The 20,111-nt window shown below is 45.0% G+C and overlaps 1 protein-coding gene across 1 annotated transcript in view; it reads left to right on the top strand.

Annotated features, from left to right (window-relative positions):
- lrrc1 (leucine rich repeat containing 1) overlaps window positions 1-20,111 on the top strand; it is a 103,001-nt gene that overhangs the window by 42,222 nt on the left and 40,668 nt on the right. Inside the window, exons 5-6 of the mRNA XM_042333006.1 lie at window positions 13,395-13,451; window positions 14,317-14,380. Coding sequence (XP_042188940.1) covers window positions 13,395-13,451; window positions 14,317-14,380 — 121 coding nt within the window. The remainder of the gene's footprint in view (window positions 1-13,394; window positions 13,452-14,316; window positions 14,381-20,111) is intronic.

The following is a 20,111-nucleotide window of genomic DNA, read 5'->3' as shown; positions in this document are numbered from 1 at the left end:
ACACCAAGCTATGGAGTACCCTGAGCACTATATTGGATAGTCAGCTCTTAGATTATGAGCACAAATTCCCAATGTCTGACTTGAACCCACAACCCTGCCCTTGTCCTTGTGAGAGGTTTCCAGCACGGATAACGGCTTGGAATTGGTAGCTTGCCCATCTCCCTGCTCCCTGCCCAGAGACACGAGAGCTATGCTCTACGCTGGTTTCCACTGGAAATGAGCCAACTCAGAATAGACCTGGATCGGTTTCAGACACAGCTTTTACCAAGTGGCCGAACCCTCAGGGGAGGAGGAGGGAGAGAGGGGGGAGATTTGAGTCACTTTCTAGCAAGGAAACTAATGTAACTCATCTGTTCTGTGGAGTTCTTTGGCGTTTATTCCGTAAGTGAAAGTAAGTCTGTGTGTTGCTTCAGTTGTGTGAGTGTGTGTGGGCTTGTTTCACTATTGGGATAAACTTTGTAACTCTATAGTCGTCAACTTTGTACGCAATATCCCTTTGTGTAACTGTCCCTGTCACCAGGTCACCAGCTTTGTTGAATACATTGTAAATTTGTTTTGCTAGAAAACACAGTCAATCCATTTTACAATATATCCTGTGAAATGCTTTGAAATGCCTCAACGACGTAATATCCACAACTGTTTGTGGGACATTGCTGTGCGCAATTGGCTGCTGCGTTTCGCCCACAAATATCCAGTCAATTTCCTTTACAGTATATTATGTGAAGCACTTTGAGACGTTTAGAAGACGTGAAAAGCGCTATGTGAAATGCAAGCATTATTATTATTATTATAAGGTGCTAGATCAAATGCAAGGATTATTATGATATAGTATTCTGTAAATTTTCTGTGTAAACTTGTCTTTGGTTTCTTTTACACTTAAATAAAATAGTGATTTACTCAGGCCTTCAATGAATGTAAACTATTCTTATTTTTGTACTTACATAAGATACAATGATTTAGTGAGGCCTTCAAAGGAGTGTCCCATTCACAGGAACAAGGAGACTAAACACAAAAGATTTTGCATATCTGAGGTAGGAGGGTTGCAATGTTGGAAAAAAGATTTTGTTTTATGATACTAACAGGTACACAGTTTTGGGAGTGTGCAATCTGTTCCAGGTAATTAGAGGATAAGGGATGCAGAGAGAGAGATCTTGCTTACATATTCACAATTTGAAATAGAGAGAGGTACAGACAAACACACATACATTCACACAATCATTCACTCACACACATAGAACGTTTTCATATCCACAAAGAGATGGTCCCAATTAGTGTGGATATCGGATTCCCTACAGTAATTCTCATTTTGCTATTGCAGATATTTTCAAACATAGCTTTGTCAGGTTTTTCTATTTGTAATCTGCCAGATGCTTGGGACTGGCAATTATTTTGCACCAGTGTAAGAAATCTGATCACTGCAGAGAAGGGAAAAGGAAGCTTTGTTTTGTAGCACTGAACAAATTATTGTATATATTTAAGTCTGTCGATAGGTTAGATTCCAGCAGTACCCCAACATGCAATACAAATGACCTGGACTTGGGTATAGTGAGTAGAATTTCCAAGTTTGCAGATGATACTAAGCGAGGAAAAGTAATAAACAGTGAGGAGGATAGTAGCAGATTGCAAATGGACATAGACAGACTGGTAAAATGGACAAATACGTGGCAGATGAAGTAATGCATTTTGGGAGGAAGAATGAGGAGAGACAATATAAGCTGATGGTACAATCTTAAAGGGAATGAAGGATCAGAGAGACCTGGGGGTTCATATAAGTAAATCTTTGAAGGTGGCAGAACAGGTAGATAAAGCTGTTAAAAAGCGTATGGGATACAAGGCTTTATAAATAGGGGCATAGAATACAAAAGTCAGAAAGTTATGATGAATCTTTATAAAACACTGGTTAGACCTCAGCGAGAGACTGTGTTCAGTTCTGGCACCACACTTTAGGACGGATGTCAAGGCATTGGAGAGGGTGCAAAGAAGATTTACCAGGATGGTACCAGGAATGAGGGACTTCAGTTATCAGGAGAGGTAGAGAAGTTAGGATTATTCTCCGTGGAGCACAGAAGGTTAAGAGGAGAATTAAAAGAAGCTTTCAAAATTGTGAGGGGATTCGATAGGGTGAACAAGGAGAAACTATTTCCACTGGTGAGGGGGATCAATCGAGGACACTGATTTAAAATAGTTGTTAAAAGAAACAGAGGGGAGGAGAGGAAAAGTTTTTTCACACAACGAGCTGTTCGGATCTGGAATGCATTGCCTGAAAGGGCGGTGGAAGCCGATTCGATAACAACTTTTAAGAGACAAGTAGATAATTATTAGGGGAGGACAAGTTTGCAGGGCTATGGGGAGAGAGCGGGGGAGTGGGATTTATTTGGGCAGCCCTTTTCAAAGAGCCGGCACAGACACGATGGGCCGAATGGCCTCCTCTGTGCTGTATAATTCTATGATTCTATGTGCTCTAGGATCCCCAAACCTTAGCTCTTACCAGCCTGTACCTAATACACTCCAGAAATATGTAAACAAGATGTGGGGAGAGTGTGCAGCCCGTTCCATAATAGGAATTTTCATGTGCATTTGGAGATGCGTGGAATGGAACTGGTTTGGATACTCTTGAACATGGTGGTGGGTTTTTACATTTGTCAGATGTCCAGCTGACCAAAAATGTTTTAGAGGGTCCATCATGTTCACAGTATCCATCCTGTTCTCCCCCTTTGCAATGGAGGATAATAAGAAGATGGTTTAGATGGTTTAGATTTCATAACCTCGTAAAGGTTATGGTCTATTTGGACTTCTTCTGAGTTGCTTTGAAGCTTATATAAAATTACTGTTGTGTAGAAATTTACTGGTAGTTGAAATAATGTAACTGCACATTTTCATGTCGCCCATGAGATTATCCTTCAGTTCACAGATGGATTGCTTCTTGTTTCTGTTGCGTTTATTCTGTAATTTTCCACAGAGATTACGTGAATCGCATAAGAATAAATAGCTAGAGTCACCCTCAATCGTGTAGTGGATAAAACTGCAGCTTATGCTCCCTGGGTTAAATCCCAGTTCATGCACCAAGCTGAGTTTGCCAGAGTTGTATGGGGCAGTGGATGAAATTAGCTACAATTAGGGAGTGGAAACCAGCTAAAGTTTCTGCTCCTGGTCTCTCTACTGGGACACTGTTTGTGGGACACTGCTGTGAACGATTGCCTGCCAAATTTTGCCCACAATATGCGCAGTCAATTCGCTTCACAGTGTATTCTGTGAAGTGCTTTGAGACCTCTCAACGACATGATAAGCCGCTATATCAAATGCAAATTATTATTATTATTAAAGAAAACATTTGGATATAGTAGATTTATATTAAAAAGGTGGAGAATTGTCAGCTCCCCACATTTACTCCTGAAGCTACTTACTGACATTGAATGCCCAATAAGTCTTGAACCCACTTGCCCTGCTCAGCCTAAGACCGTTTCTTACGACCAACAGCTAGCTCTGTCCCTGCCAACCAATATAGAGATTTATACGCAATCTATGTAGCAATTCACATATATGATGCTAAGATATGTTCTTAAGAAGTGTTTCATCATGTTGTGAATTATTGTCAAAGACCTTCTTTGTAAATGCTGATCTGTGCTTGACAATGCGTTGGGAGCTGGCACGATGTGTCAGAGGTCAGACAAGTGGTTTGATGACGAGATAATAGCAGTACAAATTGTGAAGGGTCTGGCAGAGGCAGCAATAACTTCTGCTCTTCAGTACAAGCAGAATTTACAATTAAGTATTACAAGTGGAGTCCTGTAGTGTATTGGTTAGAGCACTCGCCTTGCAAGCGAGAGGATCTGGGCTCGATTGACTGGCAGGGCGAAACCTGATGCAAGTTAATGATACTTGTAATACTATAAGTTTCCTTACTTCACACGCCTCTGTTTACCTAGTGGTTGTTAATCGATTGGTGGATAGCTTTCCGGGGGTAATAATCCCTCCCACCCAAAAAAAATTGGTCACTCAATCCACGAGTGTTTGTGGTACACTGCTGTGGACAATTGGCTGCCACATTTCATCCACCAAATATATGATCAATTCACTTTATGGTATATTATGTGAAGTGCTTTGAGACGTCTCAACAATGTGATAAGGTGCTATATCAAATGCAAGGATTGTTATTATTATTAAGACCGTGCCTTATGACCAATAAGCAGCTCTATCCCTGCCAACAAATATAGAGATTTATATGCAATCTGTGTAGCAATTCACATATTATTTTATTTCTTCAGTTGAACGTCAACAAGACCGAGGCTCACCTGATTGGCTCCTGTCAGCGCCTCCTCACCTCAGGCGCTGACAGTATCATCATCCATAGTTGCACACTCAACCTTGCTAGGCCAGTGTGAAACCTTGGGGTCTTGTTCGACCCTCAACTATCCTTTCTACCCCACGTTTGCGCCATGACCCGCTCTGTCTTCTCCCACCTCCGCAACATCGCCCGGCTCCGCCACTGTCTCACACCACAGGCCGCCGAAACCCTCATACACACTTTCATTACATCGAGGCTCGACTAAGCAAACTCACCGCTTGTCGGCCTCCCCAACTCCTCCCTCCATAGGCTGCAGATCATCCAGAACTTTGCTGCCCGTGTCCTCTCCCGCACCAGGCTCCGTGACCTTATCACCCCCATCCTTGCCCAACTCCACTGGCTTCCCATCACATAGAGGATACAGTTCACGATCCTGGTCCTCACCTTCAAAAGCTCTCCATGGTTTTGCTCCCCCCTATCTCTCTGACCTGCTAACCCCTACCATCCTGTTCGCTTCCTCCACTCAGTGGACTCTGGCCTGCTTAATGTCCCCCGGCTTGCTCACCCCACTATCGGCGGGCGGGCCTTCTGCCACTCTGCGCCCACTCTTTGGAACTCCATCCCGAAGTCCTTCCATCTTGCCCCCTCCCTTGCCGCCTTCAAGACCCATCTCAAGACCTCCTCTTCGACCTTGCTTTCGATCTCCCTGCTTCCCCCACCTGTCCTCCCCCCTCCCCCACCCCGACCTTCAGCTCGGGTCCGTAACTCTGTCCAGCGCTTTGAGATGTCCTCCTGACATGAAAGGCCCTATATAAATGTAATTGTTTTGTTGTAAGTTGTAGCAATTTTCAGAAAGTTTTGCGAAGCGGAAGGTTTGCTTTCGAATGTCCTTTGGTTATTTTTTTGATCAACTAACTTTAATCAGAGTCGATCCATTATTACAAGTCTTTTCTATGTAAAATTATGGAGGACACTGTGTTTGTACATCTTGAAAATATTCTCATCTGAGGAGGTGGCAGTGGAAGATAGTTATGATACAAAACCAATTTACATTTATATAGTGCCTTTCACGTCATGAGGAATTAGCAGCAATTACAGGAGGCAATTTGACAAATAAGTCATTGAAACTCCCTCCCTCTTCCTCTGTCTTTAATTCCTGCTTTAAAGCCTACCTCTTTTTCTGTGCCTATAGTCACCTGCACTCTTCCTCCTCCTCCCTTGTTTGCTGTTTGATTCCGTCTTTGTGAAGTGCAATCCTATGTTGAGAGCATTATATAAATGCAAGTTGCTATATTTATTATTGCATTGAGATGAAGACTGCAATAGACCCCTGTGGTCCTGTGTTCTATCGTACGCCAGTTTCATGTGCATTAGGAGTGTGTTTGAGAGGCGGGGGAATCAACATCATCTCCTCCATACCCCCCCACAACCCCCAATCGCCACCATCAAAAGAATCTGAACAGAATTAAATTGCATGTCCCAGGGGTAAAAGAGCAACATTCCAGTACATCTAACCATCTCGTCTAAATTGTTTCTGGTATGTTTGAAGAGCTGGAAATGACTAAGTTGAACCGAATGTTTCTGCCGGCTCTCTACTAATTTCCCTCGAGCCCTCACTGTCGCCCAGATAAGAGCAAATCCTCCCCAAGTTGAAAAGCCGGATCAAAGATTGAGGAGGAATTTGGGCACGGTTCTTAATAGTTACTACTTCCAGTCCAGCCGAAGCGATTACAGGTCAATTTTCAAACCGCCAACTTGCTTTGTCGCCTTCCAATTAGTAAATTACATCAAGGATATTGGATCATGGAGTAAAATTTACTTGCAATGCAGACAGTTCATATCTTTGGGTAATGGAAAGAGCTACTGTAGCTAGCGGACTGGCACGGCTACACAGATACTGCAGGGAGGGTTTAAGTATCTTATTAGATTGCACTTTCTTCTTTTTGAAGTGTTGTGTGGTAAATGCCGGATAATGCTGTATGTAGATTGGCGTCAGTGATTTTGCCAAATCGATTTGTCACGCTAAACTTCAGCGATTTAGGAATATCTGCAGAATGGAGAGATTTAAATTGCTGCTTTAGAAACGCACTGGCAGGTGCGTTTTTTAAAAAAAAACATGAACTATTTTTCATGCAATATCTTTAACACACAGAACAACCCTGAGACATCCCATGGTGATTCGAAGGTCTGGAACTCAAGTTCACATTGTTCCAAGTGACATAATTCCAGATTGCTTAGATTTAAATTTCCCGGAATGTATTTTACACCAAATTGGAGTCCTGTGACTCAGTGGTTAGAGCACTTGCCTCGCAAGCGAGAAACCTGGGCTTGATTCCCAGAAGAGCAAAACCTTGGGCAAGTTTCCGTACGCCACACCTCTGATAATAATTCCTCAAGAAAAACAAACAAAAATAAAATTGGTCATTTCAATCTACAAATATTTGTGGGACACTTATCTGCGCAATTGGCTGTTGCGTTTCGCCCACAAATATACAGTAAATTCACTTTACAGTATATTCTGTGAAGCGCTTTGAGACATCTAGAAGACATGAAAAGCGCTACATCAAATACAAGGATTATTATTTGTTATAGATGAGGTGTCAGCTGGTCTTAGTTGGTAACACACTTTCCTCTGAGTGACAAGGTTGAAGTCGTACATCAGTCCAAGTCCTGTTCAAGAGTTTATATTCTGTGCAAATCTGACATAACCCATACTTTGCATAAGTCATATTAAATATATGGTCCCAACTGATATTGTGTGAGGTTTACTGTATTTATTATTATCGCACTAGAAATTTAGAATCTACAAATGACTGGAAAAAAGTGATTTCATAAGATCAGTAAAGTGATCCTTTGGAAAACAAAATGCATTTTTTGCACAGATGGGTTTGCTGTAGTCAGAGTAGACACGACCAAGGATTTATATAGGTTTTAAGCAGATTATATGTTTTGAGTAATGTCATCTCAGACTTCAGTTCATTTGTATTAAAGCAACTCAAATGGTAGTGTAACCATGGCAATTGTTCTGAAAGCCTCCACGTGAAGCTTTTGGGGAGATTTTAGGATTGGCGACTAAAACAACCGTTGATTATCTCTCCTCCTTCATCTTGCTCAGTCGGACCACATTCTCTTGGTTTGATTCTACTTGACCCATCGCCATCAGTATGTCTTTGAAAACAGTTTCTGCTCCTGCTCCCGCATAGTTACTTGCCACATACCCCAAGCCTCTATCCTTCGCCCTTCCCTTTTCCTCAATTACATGCTCCCTCTCAGTTATGTCATCTGCAGATAATACGGTGAACTTCCACATGTATGCAGATAACACCCAAATATACTTCTCCCACTCTAGTCATAACCCCAGGTGCACCAATGTTCTGTCCATTCGCTTGTTTGACATCAAGCCTGGATAACCGCCAACTTTCTGCAGCTGAATGTTGACAAGACAGAAGCCGTTCTCCTTGGCTCACCTGCACCTCTGAACTGCTTAACCTCTCTGGCCTATTCTTCAGACATAACAACAAATGACATTTGTATAGCGCCTTTCACGTCAGGAGGATGTTCCAAGGTGCTGGACAGTCAGGGATCCGCACCCGAGCTGGTGGTTGGGATCAGGAGGGGTGGAGGGTATGGGTAGGAGGGTGACCGGAGACATGGTCGAAGGTGAGGTTCTTGAGACGGGTCTTCAAGGAGGTAGGTAAGGAAGGGGGTGAGGCGGAGGGACTATAGGATGGAGTTCCAGATGGTGGAGCTGAAGGCCATTGATGGGCCGGGCAAGGTGGGGGATGTGAAGTAGGCTGGAGCTCACTGAGCGGAGGGAGCAGACAGGTTAGAAGGGGATTAGGAGGTCACAGAGGTAGGGAGGAGCAAAGCCATGGAGGGCTTTGAAGGTGAGGACCAGGATCTTGAACTATATCCTCTGAGTGATGGGGAGCCAGTGGACCTGAGCAAGGATGGAAGTGACAGGGTTGCGGAGCCTGGTGGAGGAGAGGAAATGGGTTGCAGAGTTCTGGTTGTTCTGCAACCCGTGGAGCGAAGAGTTGGGTAGGTCGACAAGCAGAGATAGCCTGGGTGTGATGAATGCGTGGATGAGGATCTCGGTGGCCTGCGGTGAGAGACAATTGGGAAGCCGGGCAATGTTGCGGAGGTGGGGAAGAGCCGAGCAGATCATGGTATGGATGTGGGCACGCAACCTAGTCATCAGGTCGATCTTCAGCTGTCCTTCCTACCACATATTCTGTCCCTGATTAAGACTGCTTTCTTGCACCTCCATCACACTGTCCTCCTCCAACCATACTTCACACCTAATACAGCTGAAAACCTTATCCATGCATTCGTCGCCTCCCTCCTTGATTTTTCCAATGGCCTCCTCACCAGACTCCCCAGTTCCGCCGTTCATATAATCCTATTACTTCAATACTTTTCTGCCTGTATCCTCACCTGTAACAAACCCCAGGCCTTGCCAGATTTCACTGGCTTCCTGTTGCAGAACTGATTGATTTCAAGATTCTCCCATTTACACACAGATCACTTCATGCCTTGGCACCTCCCTACCTCTTTGACCTGCTTACACCCCACCCCACTCTAAAACTCTGGAACTCCCTCCGTCCTGTCCCCTCCTTGCCCATCTTTACATAGTACCAGAAGTCCTTCTTCTTTGACTGTGCATAGTCACCTCCCCTCTCCCCCTGGCTTGATGTCAAGCTCCACCACTGTTAAACGCTCAGTGTGAAAGGCACTACATAGATGCAAGTTGTTGTTGTAAACCTGAACGATTTAGGGCGAAAATTTCTTGTCCACAGTGAATAGTGAATGACCTTATGTAGCTGCAATATCTTTCAAACTCAATGAAATAAATGGTGCAGCTTTAGTTACAGGGTAACTATCTCAAGTGTAATTGTATGCTGCAAGACATTAAAATGTCAGACATGATATATTTCAGTTTCTGTTGAATGCAGTACTTAATTGTACATATTATTTGACCAGCAAAAGCTATACTTCTCCCCCCTTGGATTTATAATAACTACCTTATTCACTGCAGCCAGATAATTGTGACAACTTTCCATCGGGTTTGTTTCTCTTTGTAAAAGCCCTGATGAAGCGATTTTTGAATTGGACATTTTTTTTTGGTGGGGGGTGTGGGGTGTGGGGGGGGGATTTGCAAGGGATTTGTGGGCTCCCCACAGAGCGACCCAGAATTTCACAGTCCAAAATGTCAAGCTTATTTTCAAAAAAAAAACAAAGCTGAAAGGTCAAAAAAGAGACAAAATTGATAAATGCAGTAAAAATCATATTCACGTTCTGGGCTCAATGTCTGTGTAGGGAATCATTAGCAAATTGCTCTGAGGCGTTACCCCACATGAATGATGATCTATAAGTGCATATAATTATATAATATGTTTGTTGTAAAACTTGGTTGCTTTCTGCTTACCAGCTGGGCTTTGTGCTAAAGTCGTCACCACTGATGTCGTTTTCTGCTTTGCGTGTGAACTGACATCGGTGGTGACATAATGAACCAGAAATCAGCCTTTTGGTTAAGCACAAGAGCATATGTGCAGTGAATCTGCCTCTGTTATAGAATTGGGATTTTAACCTGGAACGTTAAATTGATGTTTTATGGATCCCAACCACATGTTAGACTTGTTTCCCATTATCTCGCACAGCCTTTTTGAGCCATTGTGGTTTTGTTTTATTTATGCTTCAAATTTATTTGCGTCATAATTGCTGTCCTGCATGAAACTTTTGCAAAGGGTCTTCTTACTTACAACAACAAGTTGCATTTATATAGCGCCCTTCACACCAGGTAGTGTCTCAGAGCACTACTTAACATGAAGGGGCTCTATTGTCCAAAGAAACTGCCAGTTAATATTCCTTGTTCGAGCCTCTCCGCCTCTCTGCTTTACTCAATCTTCGCGGACCTGCCCTTGCCTGGTTTGATTCCTGTCTCTCTCACCGTCTCCACTTCGTTGCCTCTAACGGTTTCTCCTCCAGCCCCCGCACTGTCACATCTGGTGTCCCTCAGGGCTCTGTCCTTGGCCCTCTCCTCTTTAATATCTACATGCTCCCCCTTGGTGACATCATCCGCAGATATGGGGTCAACTTCCACATGTATGCAGATGACACCCAACTCTATCTTTCTGCCTTCACCCTCAACTCCAGGACCACTGCTGTCCTGACAGACTGTCTGTCGGACATCAAGTCCTGGATGAGGGCAAATTTCCTACAGTTGAATGTGAACAAGACTGAGGCCCTCCTGATTGGCTCGCGCCAGCGCCTCAGCACCTCAGGCTCTGGGAGCATCAACCCCCATGGTTGCACACTATAACGCACCAAGCCAGTCAGGAACCTAGGTGTCTTGTTTGACCCTCAACTGTCTTTCCTCCCCTACATTCAAGCCATGACCTGCTCTGCATTCCCTCACCTCCGTAACATCGCCTGACTCCGCCACTACCTCAGCCCTCAGGTCACTGAAACTCTTGTTCATGCCTTCATCACTTCCAGGCTCAACTATGAAAACGTCCTGCTTGTCGGCCTTCCCAACTCCTTCCTCCACAGGCTGCAGATAATCCAGAACTCTGCAGCCCGTGTCCTTTCCCGCACCAAACTCCGTGACCCCATCTCCCCCATTCCCACCCGACACCACTGGCTCCCTATCCTTCAGAGGATTCAGTTCAAGATCCTGGTCCTCACCTACAAAGCCCTCCATGACCTCACCTCCCCTACCTCTGCGACCTCCTAACCCCCTACCAACCCGCCCGTTCCCTCCGCTCAGCCGGCTCTGGCCTGCTCCACATCCCCCGACCCACCCGCCCCACCATTGGTGGGAGAGCCTTCAGCCACTTTGCCCCCAACCTCTGGCATTCAATCCCCCAGTCACTCCGCCTCGCACCCTCCTTAGCCTCCTTCAAGTCCCGCCTCAAGACCCTCCTCTTCGACCATGCCATCGGCCACCCCCCTTCCCCTCCCTTCCCTTCCCCCCCAACCCCAGCTCGTGTCTGAAATGCTGTACTCTGTCCAGCGCCTTGGGACGTCCTCTTGACGTGAAAGGTGCTATACAAATGTGATCTTATTGTTGTTCGAAAGCCTGTGAAAAACATTTCAGGGACGTTTTGATTTATTATTAAACATTGGGGTTCATTGCCAACTGCAGTGGTTTGGGGAATGACAAGTAAATGGGACTGAAGGGACTGCTCTTAAAACGAAAAGCGAGGACAGACACGATGGGCCAAATGGCCTTTTGAGCTATGGTTCTATTATGCAGCAATTCTTGATGGGAATCCTTAATGAAAGGAAACCGTAAATCCGTCACATTCTCCCTCTCACACAGTCAGCTTTCCTGTGAGTCAGGATTGCAACACCCGGTTGACTGATGGAATCTCTATTTGGAATCCCATTTTTAAAAAAAAATTGCTATGTATTAGATCCTATGTATGTTGCTTGTGTGTGAGTGTACTACAGTAAACGCTGGATAAGTCGTCGCCACCACTTAAGAAGCCATGGTGTCGATATCTCAACCACTTCCAATTCAAAATGTTAATACAGGGCTCTGCTTTATTTGTCACTGTTTAATACATAACTATTAACGTCTCGAACGGTGAAATGGGAATGACATTTTTCTAAGAATAAAGGTGTAAGATAGAGTGCCATTTCTTTGATGGCATCTCCATTTGACTGAAACTCGATTAAGTTACAACTTAACAAATAAGTTGGCAATCCCGAGGCCCAGAGCCTTGCTCTCACACTGACAGCTGCTCGCTCTGCGCAAGCGCAGTGTGTGGTGGGTAGGTCATCTTAGCCACAGCGCCCCCTTGTGGCCACGGAGGACTTATACTTATGCTTATGCTTAGTTCGCTATTCCAGATAAATAGTCCCTGAGCGCTTTTCCCTTGAATGACAATTTACCTGGAATTTATCTTGATTTGGGTATTTTTAGCAGAGGTTTTATAAAAATTGTCTTGATGTTAATGGCTCGTACGATATCAACTAGAGTATTTGTGAGAATGCGTTCATATAACCAGGGCTTGATATCTTCTACCATGATTGGTATGTAGAAAGGTGAGCATCTGCTGCTCAAGCTCTGTATCTCCTTCTGATGGAACCATCACTGAACAGGTAGAAATGTGCGTCCGAGTTGTGCGTAGGAGGATAATAATAATATTTACATTTGATATAGTGCATTTCACATCTTCGAGACGTCTCAAAGCGCCTCACAGATTATACTGTAAAATGAATTGACTGTATATCTGTGGGCAAAATGCGACAGCCAATTGCGAACAGCAGTGTCCCACAAACAGTCGTGGATTGAGTGACCAAGTGCTTATATTTTTTTTGAGGGATTATTATCCCCAGAAAGTGATTTTCCAAGCAGGTTCCTACTTACAACAGAGGTGTGTGGAGTAAAGAAACTTGCCCAACATTTTGCATTTCCAGGAATAGAACCCAGATCTCTCACTTGTGAGGCGAGTGCTATAACCACTGAGCTACAGGACTCCACAGGATAGTGACAATGCTTTGACCTATTTCACGCTGAGTTGTGCCGCTTACCAGGCAGTTCCTATTACCTGTCATTCAGCTCGTGGAAGCTCAAACCTCCGCTTGTGGGTTATCTAATGTCCAACTATTGATTATCCTGAGGAATCCTCTTGCACCTAATGCTCTCCAGAATTAGGTAACCAGGGTGTGTCCCACCTGGGATTTCCGTTCTAGATGCTGGTAAATTTCCATGTGTAGGTGGATTAGGTATGTGGAACTGTGTCTGGTTTGTGTATGATTAAGCATGGAGATGGGTTTCCCCTTGCGTCAGATACCCAATGATTGCATACCATTGGTTTAAGTTGCATACCCAGTGTGAATTAGTGATTCATTCATATTTGTGCATTGGAAGTGTTGCTCCTTGTATTCATTCTGCCTAACAACCTTTGAAATTACCACTGTTATCAGTGGGATTGATGGAATAGATTTCTGTCTATTTGTAGTTGAGAGCGTACGATATTCTGCTTCTGAAATATTTCCATATTTTTAAAATCTAATACATGGTACTCAATTTTACTGAAGCCTTGTAAACCTTGTTGTTGTTGTTGTTGTTGTAAATCCATTGTTTGTTTTGTTTCAGTCTTATAAACGTGGTATCACTTGAGCTGAGAGAGAACCTGCTGACCTATCTACCAGAGTAAGTCCTGTGGGAATTGTTTTTGTTTTAGGTACATGTGTCTCCATGTGATTGGTTTATGTACAGGTTTCACATCCAATGCTGCTGAAACCCTCATCCACACTTACGTCAGCTCCCGCCTCGATTACTCCAATGCACTCCTCGCTGGTCTCCCCAGCTCCACCATTCACAAAGTGCAGCCGATTCAAAACTCCACCACCCATATCGTCACCTGTGCCAACTCTACATCCTTCAACCAGTCAGTCCTTGCTAGGCTTCACTGGCTCCCTGTCGCAAAGCGGATCAATTTCAAGATCCTCTCGCTCATTTACAAATCACTTCATGCCCTACAGCCTCTCCCTGCTTCTCCAGCTTGCTGACATCCCACACCATTACTTACCCCTTTCGGTCAGTCAGCTCTGGGTTTCCTCCAACGCCTCCGCTCCACTTATGCCTTCAGCCACGATGCCTCAAACCTCAGGAAATCCCTGCCTCAGGAGATCTGAGGCACTATCCTGCATGAAGGGCGCGATATAAATGCAATGTATATGTGTCTGTGGTTTGTTTTATGTACATTTGTCTGACTCTATGTGAAATGCAATCATTTTTGTTGGAAAGCACCCTCTGTTAGCTTGATCCTGAGAATAAATACTGTGTCCTATTTAATCCTTGCCCTCCGGTAAGGTGGGAAAGATTGTTCAATATCTCGTTTCCACAGAAATAAATAAAAAATAATTTTGATAGTGAGTGTGATGTAGACAAGTTATATGGTTTATTTTATCCAAATCTCATCCAATACACTGATCTGTTACCTTAGGGGTAAAGTTGATACTACTTTGTTGATGCTGATATCATCCACTTGATGAGTAATTTTGTTCATTTACAGATCACTCGCCCTTCTCTGCAAATTAGAGGAACTGGATCTAGGAAACAATGAACTGTACAATTTGGTAAGAACCATCTTTATTTCTGCATCAATTGAACTATGTTTTTGGTGATTTTCCACTTGCCTCCCGGCAACCACATCTAGAGCAGCAGAGGGCATATTGTGTGCCTTGCCCACTGGCTCAAGGAGTATTGTGGCTTTAGAGAATAATAGCAAGGTGAAGTTGAATTTCGAGGGTGACAGCCTTTCAAAGAAGTAAATGTTTTCACTTTTTTCCAACTTTTTTTCCCACAAGTCCGAATAAAATTCATCATTCACTTTTGAGATTATTTGCTGTGTGCAAATTGCCATGCTTGCCTACCAATACAGTCACTGCACTTCACCTTAAGACGCTGTGAAGCGCTTTAAGCCTCAACGACATGAAGCGTTATGCCAAGTCCAAGGATTATGAGCCTGTAAGAAAGTTGTGATTTCTTGGTCCAGAAGTTGCGGCCATGGTTAAAGTTGTGGCTTGGGGAGGTCCGTTTAGGTTCAAGTAGCTGCAGTGAGTAACGAAAATACGGTCGAAAGGAGGGTCTTGAGGTGGGTCTTGAAAGTAGCAAGGGCGGGGGCGAGATGGAGGGACTGCGGGATGGAATTCCAGAGGGTGGGGGCAGAGTGGCGGAAGGTCCGCCCGCCAATGGTGGGGCGGGCAAGGCAGGAGACGTGGAGCAGGCCAGAGCCCACTGAGCGGAGGGAGCGAACAGGGTGGTAGGGGCTTAGGAGGTCAGAGAGGGAAGGGGGAGCAAGACCATGGATAGCTTTAAAGGTGAAGACCAGGATCTTGAACTGTATCCTCTGTGATGGGAAGCCAATGGAGTCAGGCGAGTATGGGAGTGATAGGGTCACGGAGCCTAGTGCGGGAGAGGATACAGGCAGCAAATTTCTGGATGATCTGCAGCGTGTGGAGGGAGGAGTTGGGAGGCTGACAAGCATTGAGTTTGCATAGTTGAGCCTGGATGTAATGAAGGCGTGTATGAGGGTTTCGGCGGCCTGCGGTGTAAGACAGTGTTGGAGCTGGGCGACGTTGCGGAGGTGGGGGAAGGCAGAGTGGGTCATGGCACAGATGTAGGATAGTTGAGGGTCAAACAAGAGCCAAGGTTCCGGACTAGTTTAGCAAGGTTGAGTGTGCAACCATGGATGGTGATACTGTCAGCGCCTGAGGTGAGGAGGCGCTGATGGGAGCCAATCAGGAGAGCCTCGGTCTTGTTGACCAACTGAAGAAAGTTAGCTCTCATTCAGGACTTGATGTCTGACACATTTTGTCAGCACAGCAGTGAACCTGGAGTCGAGGGTGGAGGCAGAGAGATAGAGTTGGGTGTCATCCACACACATGTGAAAATTGACCCCATGTCTGTGGATGATGTCACCAAAGGGGAGCATATAGATGTTGAAGAGGAAGGGACCAGGGACAGAGCCCTGAGGAACGCCGCAGGAGATGGTCCGGGGCTAGAGGAGAAGCTGTTTGAGGAGATGAAGTGCAGGCGGTGTGAGAAGTACAATCTGAAACAATCAAGGACAGAGCTTTGGAGGTTGAGGTGAGAGGAGAGGTGGTGGATGAGGAATAGAGTGGTCAACAGTGTTGAAAGCAGCAGAGAGGTCAAGGAGGACGAGGAGGCAGAGGGAGCCCTGGTCACAGATGGACAGAATGCCATTTGTCACTTTGACCAGGGCACTTTCTGTGCTGTGGGTGGCAAGGAAGCCTGATTGGAGGGATTCGAGAAGGGAGTGGTGGGAGAGGAAGGAGTAAAGCTGAGAAGCAACAACTCATTCTAGGACCTTGGAGAGGAAGGGGAGGTTGGAGTTAGGGAGTAGAGAAGGGTCCAGGGAAGGTCTTTTAAGGATAGGAGTGATGACAGCGGTTTCTAAATGGGTGGGAACAGTACCAGAGGACAGGGAGAAGTTAATGATGTCAGTGAGTAGAGGGGCAAGGATGTGGAGCTGGGAGGTAAGGAGAGGGATAGGGATGGGGTCGAAGGAGCAGGTGGTGGGTTTCATATGGGTTATGGTGGTGATGAGAGAGGAGGGGGAGACAGGGTTCAGAGGTGTGGAGGGAGGGATGGGTAGGGGCTGGAGTGGGAGGAGGAGACAGGTAGGGGATAGCAGATACAGTGGCAGAGGCAGCTGAGCGGATTCCCTTGACTTTGGATTCGAGGACATCCAGCATCGCCTCGCAGTTGGCATTTGAGGTGAGGATGGGTGAGGTGAGAGGGCGGGTGAAGGAGCCCTTTCGTGATAGAGAAGAGGAGCCTGGGGTTGTCCTTAGCCTCCAAGATTGTCTTGGAGTAGAACGACGATTTAGTGGAGGCGAGGACGGAGGGTAGGATTTGACATGGTCCAGCCAAATCTGCCGATGGATAGTTAGGTTTGATTTAAGCCAGGTGTGCTCAGCGGAGAGCGCCTGGGCATTAAGGGAGGTGGCTGGTGTACCAAGGTGAGTTGCATGAGTAGGAGACGTTCCAGGAAGAGAGGGAGGTGAGGGAGCTGTGGAGAAGGGTGACTGAGGAGGATAGATCATTGCGGAAGGATACCCAGAGGGGAAGGAGTTCAGATGACAAATGATCCAATGGGAACGTGGAGTACCTGTAATCATTAAAAGTTGCCTCAATTATAAAAAGTTTTGGATTCCCACAACAAAGTCGTGCCTCGCGCTTTTCTTACAGACTTATAATTCTAAATATATTCCTGACATTTAGTTCCCTGGACACAGGCGTCTTCTGCTAAGAAAGCAAGGGAATCTTTTGCCAATCTCAGCACATGATATGCTGTTTTTAAGAATATAGGAACACAGGAATGGACCATTCGGCCCATTGAACCTGTCCTACCTATTTTATTGAGCACAGGTAAGCTTGGCTTCCTCTTCTTCCCCTGCCCCCCACCATCCCACCGCCAGGCTCTTCAAATCTTTTCAGGTTTGACTTGCCCTAATTTAATTTTCTGCTGAAACCAGGAAGGGAAATGCAGATTGGCAAACTGAGTGTGATGTGTGGGCCCTGTGTGCCTGAGAGAAACTTGGGCCATTCTGGAAAGGAAGAACTTGCATTTTGTATCGGGCCTTAACATGTCGAAACAACTCAAAACGCTTCAAGGTAATTGTAGTCCAGTATAGTGATTGTGTTGTGTGGGTGACTGTGGCCGTTAGTATTTTGCCCTGCAAGGCTGGTAAAATATGCTTATTATTATTATTAGATCCTCTTTGCTACATGGCATTGAGCCTTAACACAATGCTGATTTGCTTTTTTTTAAACACAGCAAATTTGTTTAATTTACTCTGGGGATTCCTCTGTGGTGTTTATTTTTGCTTTGCTGTTGACGTGCTGTGGTCCACGAGCGCTTGTACCCTCAAGGAGACCGAAGGCTGGTCAATGTTTACAGAAGTATTTCCTCGCCTAATTTTCCCTTTTCCCTACGGTCACCTCCCCCTTGAAGGGTACCGTATCATTGCAAGTTGTTGTTGTTCCAAATATGACACTAGCTGTGTCACAGTCCAGCTTCGTTTCAGAAGCACTGGTAAACGGGTGCCATTCACTTTAAAAATGGGCAAAACAGGTAATTTTCTACTGCAGAAAGTGTGCCGTCAATACAGTCAACGTGTCAGCGGTCCATTGCTAAGGTGGCAACACCATTGGTGTTTAGTTGTGTGCAGTGTTTGACTCTATTCTTTGTTTGGGTAGAACTTCAAGAAGTGTTATTGGCTTGATGTATACCTGAGAGTGAAGGGAACAGAGGGCATAGAAGGTGGTGGAGGCTCATGTGGAGGATAAACACTGGCACAGATGAGTTGGAGCGAATTTTGGTACTGTATCGTATCATAATAATAATCCTTGCATTTGATATAGCGCCTTATCACGTTGTTGAGACGTCTCAAAGCGCTTCTCAGAATATATTGTAAAGTGGATTGACTGTGTATTTGTGGGCGAAACATATCAGCCAATTGCGCACAGCAGTGTCCCACAAACAGTCATGGATTGAGTGACCACATTTTTTCGTAAGCATTTATTTAAAACTTTTTCCGAGATCAGCAGATGTTATTCGTTTCCCCTGGATTCGAGCTACTGCCCCTGAGAGAGGGAGCAGGAGTGACCTTCAGCCGATCTCTCCTCGTGATGTCTTTGGACAGCTGCCAGGAAAGAGAGAACTTGTGCTTTTATACTGCCTGTGTCCATAAGACCACAAGACCATAAGACATAGGAGCAGGAAGGAGTAAGCCATTCGGCCCCTCAAGCCTGCTCCACCATTTAATAAGATCATGGCTGATCTTCTAACCTAATTCCATTTACCTGCCCTATTTCCATATTTCTTATCTCTCTATCTTTTAGAAATCTGTCAACCTCAGTCTTGAATATGTTCAAGGACTGAGCATCCACAGCCTTCTGGGGTAGAGAATTCCACAAATTCACAACCCTCTGAGTGAAAAAATGTTTTCTCAACTCAGTTCGAAAAGGCTGACCCTTAATCTTGAGACGATGACCCCTAGTTTTAGATTCTCCAACCAGGGGAAACAGTCTCATGGCATCTACCCTGTCAAGACCCTTACGAAACTTATAGGCTTCTATAAGATCACCTCTAATTCTTCTACATTCTAGAGAATATAGGCCTAGTTTACTCAACCTCTCCTCATAGGTCAACCCCCTCATCCCAGGAACCAACCTAGTGAATCTACGCTGCACCCCCTCTAAGGCGAGTATGTCATTTCTTAAATAAGGAGACCAAAACTGCACACAATATTCTAGGTGCGGTCTCACCAAGGCCTTATACAACTGCAGCAAGACTTCCCTACTCTTGTACTCTATCCCTTTTGCAACAAATGCCAACATGGCATTAGTTGCTTGCTGTACCTGCATACTAACTTTTTGTGACTGGTATACAAGGGCACCTAAATCCCCTCTAAACGCTGACACTACCTTGTCTCTCCCCCTCTAGAAAAGAATCCGCTTTTCTATTTTTGCTACCCAGGTGAATAACTTCATACTTCCCCACATTATTCTCCATCTGCCACCTTCTTGCCCACTCACCTAGCCTGTCTATTTCCCTTTGCATTCTTCATGTGTCATCCTCACAGCTTACTCTCCCACCTATCTTTGTATCGTCTGCGAATTTAGATATGTTAAGTTCTATTTCCTCATCTAAATCATTGATTATAGACTAACTAATTGAGGCCCAAGCACTGATCCTTGTGGCACTCCACTAGTCACATCCTGCAAATCTGAGAAGGACCCGTTTATCCCTACTCTCTGTTTTCTTCCTGTTAGCCACTCTCCAATCCATGCTAATATATTACCTTTAGCACAAGTAAGTTCTCCATCCTCTCTTTCCCCCCTCCCCACCTTCATAATTTTGCTGCGAAAGGAAATGCACACCGACAAAATGAACGTGTTTGAGTGGACACTGTATGGCTGAGAGTACCTTGGGCCATTCTGGTAAGAAAGAACAAACTTGTAATTTTATTGTCCCTTAACATGTCAAAGCGTCTCAAAATGCTTCACAGGTATTATGGAGTCCTGTAGAGTAGTGGTTAGAGCACTCGTTCCGCAAGCGAGAGGACCTGCGTTCGATTCCCGGGCAGGGCGAAACCTTAGGGAAGTTTCCTTCTATACGCCTTGTTCTAACCCTAACCCAGCAGTAAGTAGGAAGTCGATTGGCGGATCGCTTTTCCAGGGGTAATAATTACTTAAAAAATAATAATAAATTGGTCACTCAGTCCATGACTGTTTGTGGGACGCTGCTGTGTACACTTGGCTGCCGCGTTTGGCACA

The sequence above is a fragment of the Callorhinchus milii genome, unplaced genomic scaffold, assembly GCF_018977255.1.
Source record: "Callorhinchus milii isolate IMCB2004 unplaced genomic scaffold, IMCB_Cmil_1.0 Scaffold3, whole genome shotgun sequence".
NCBI lineage: Eukaryota > Metazoa > Chordata > Chondrichthyes > Chimaeriformes > Callorhinchidae > Callorhinchus > Callorhinchus milii.
The sequence above is the reverse complement of the archived record's forward strand: the minus strand, read 5'-3'. Positions and strand labels throughout refer to the sequence as shown.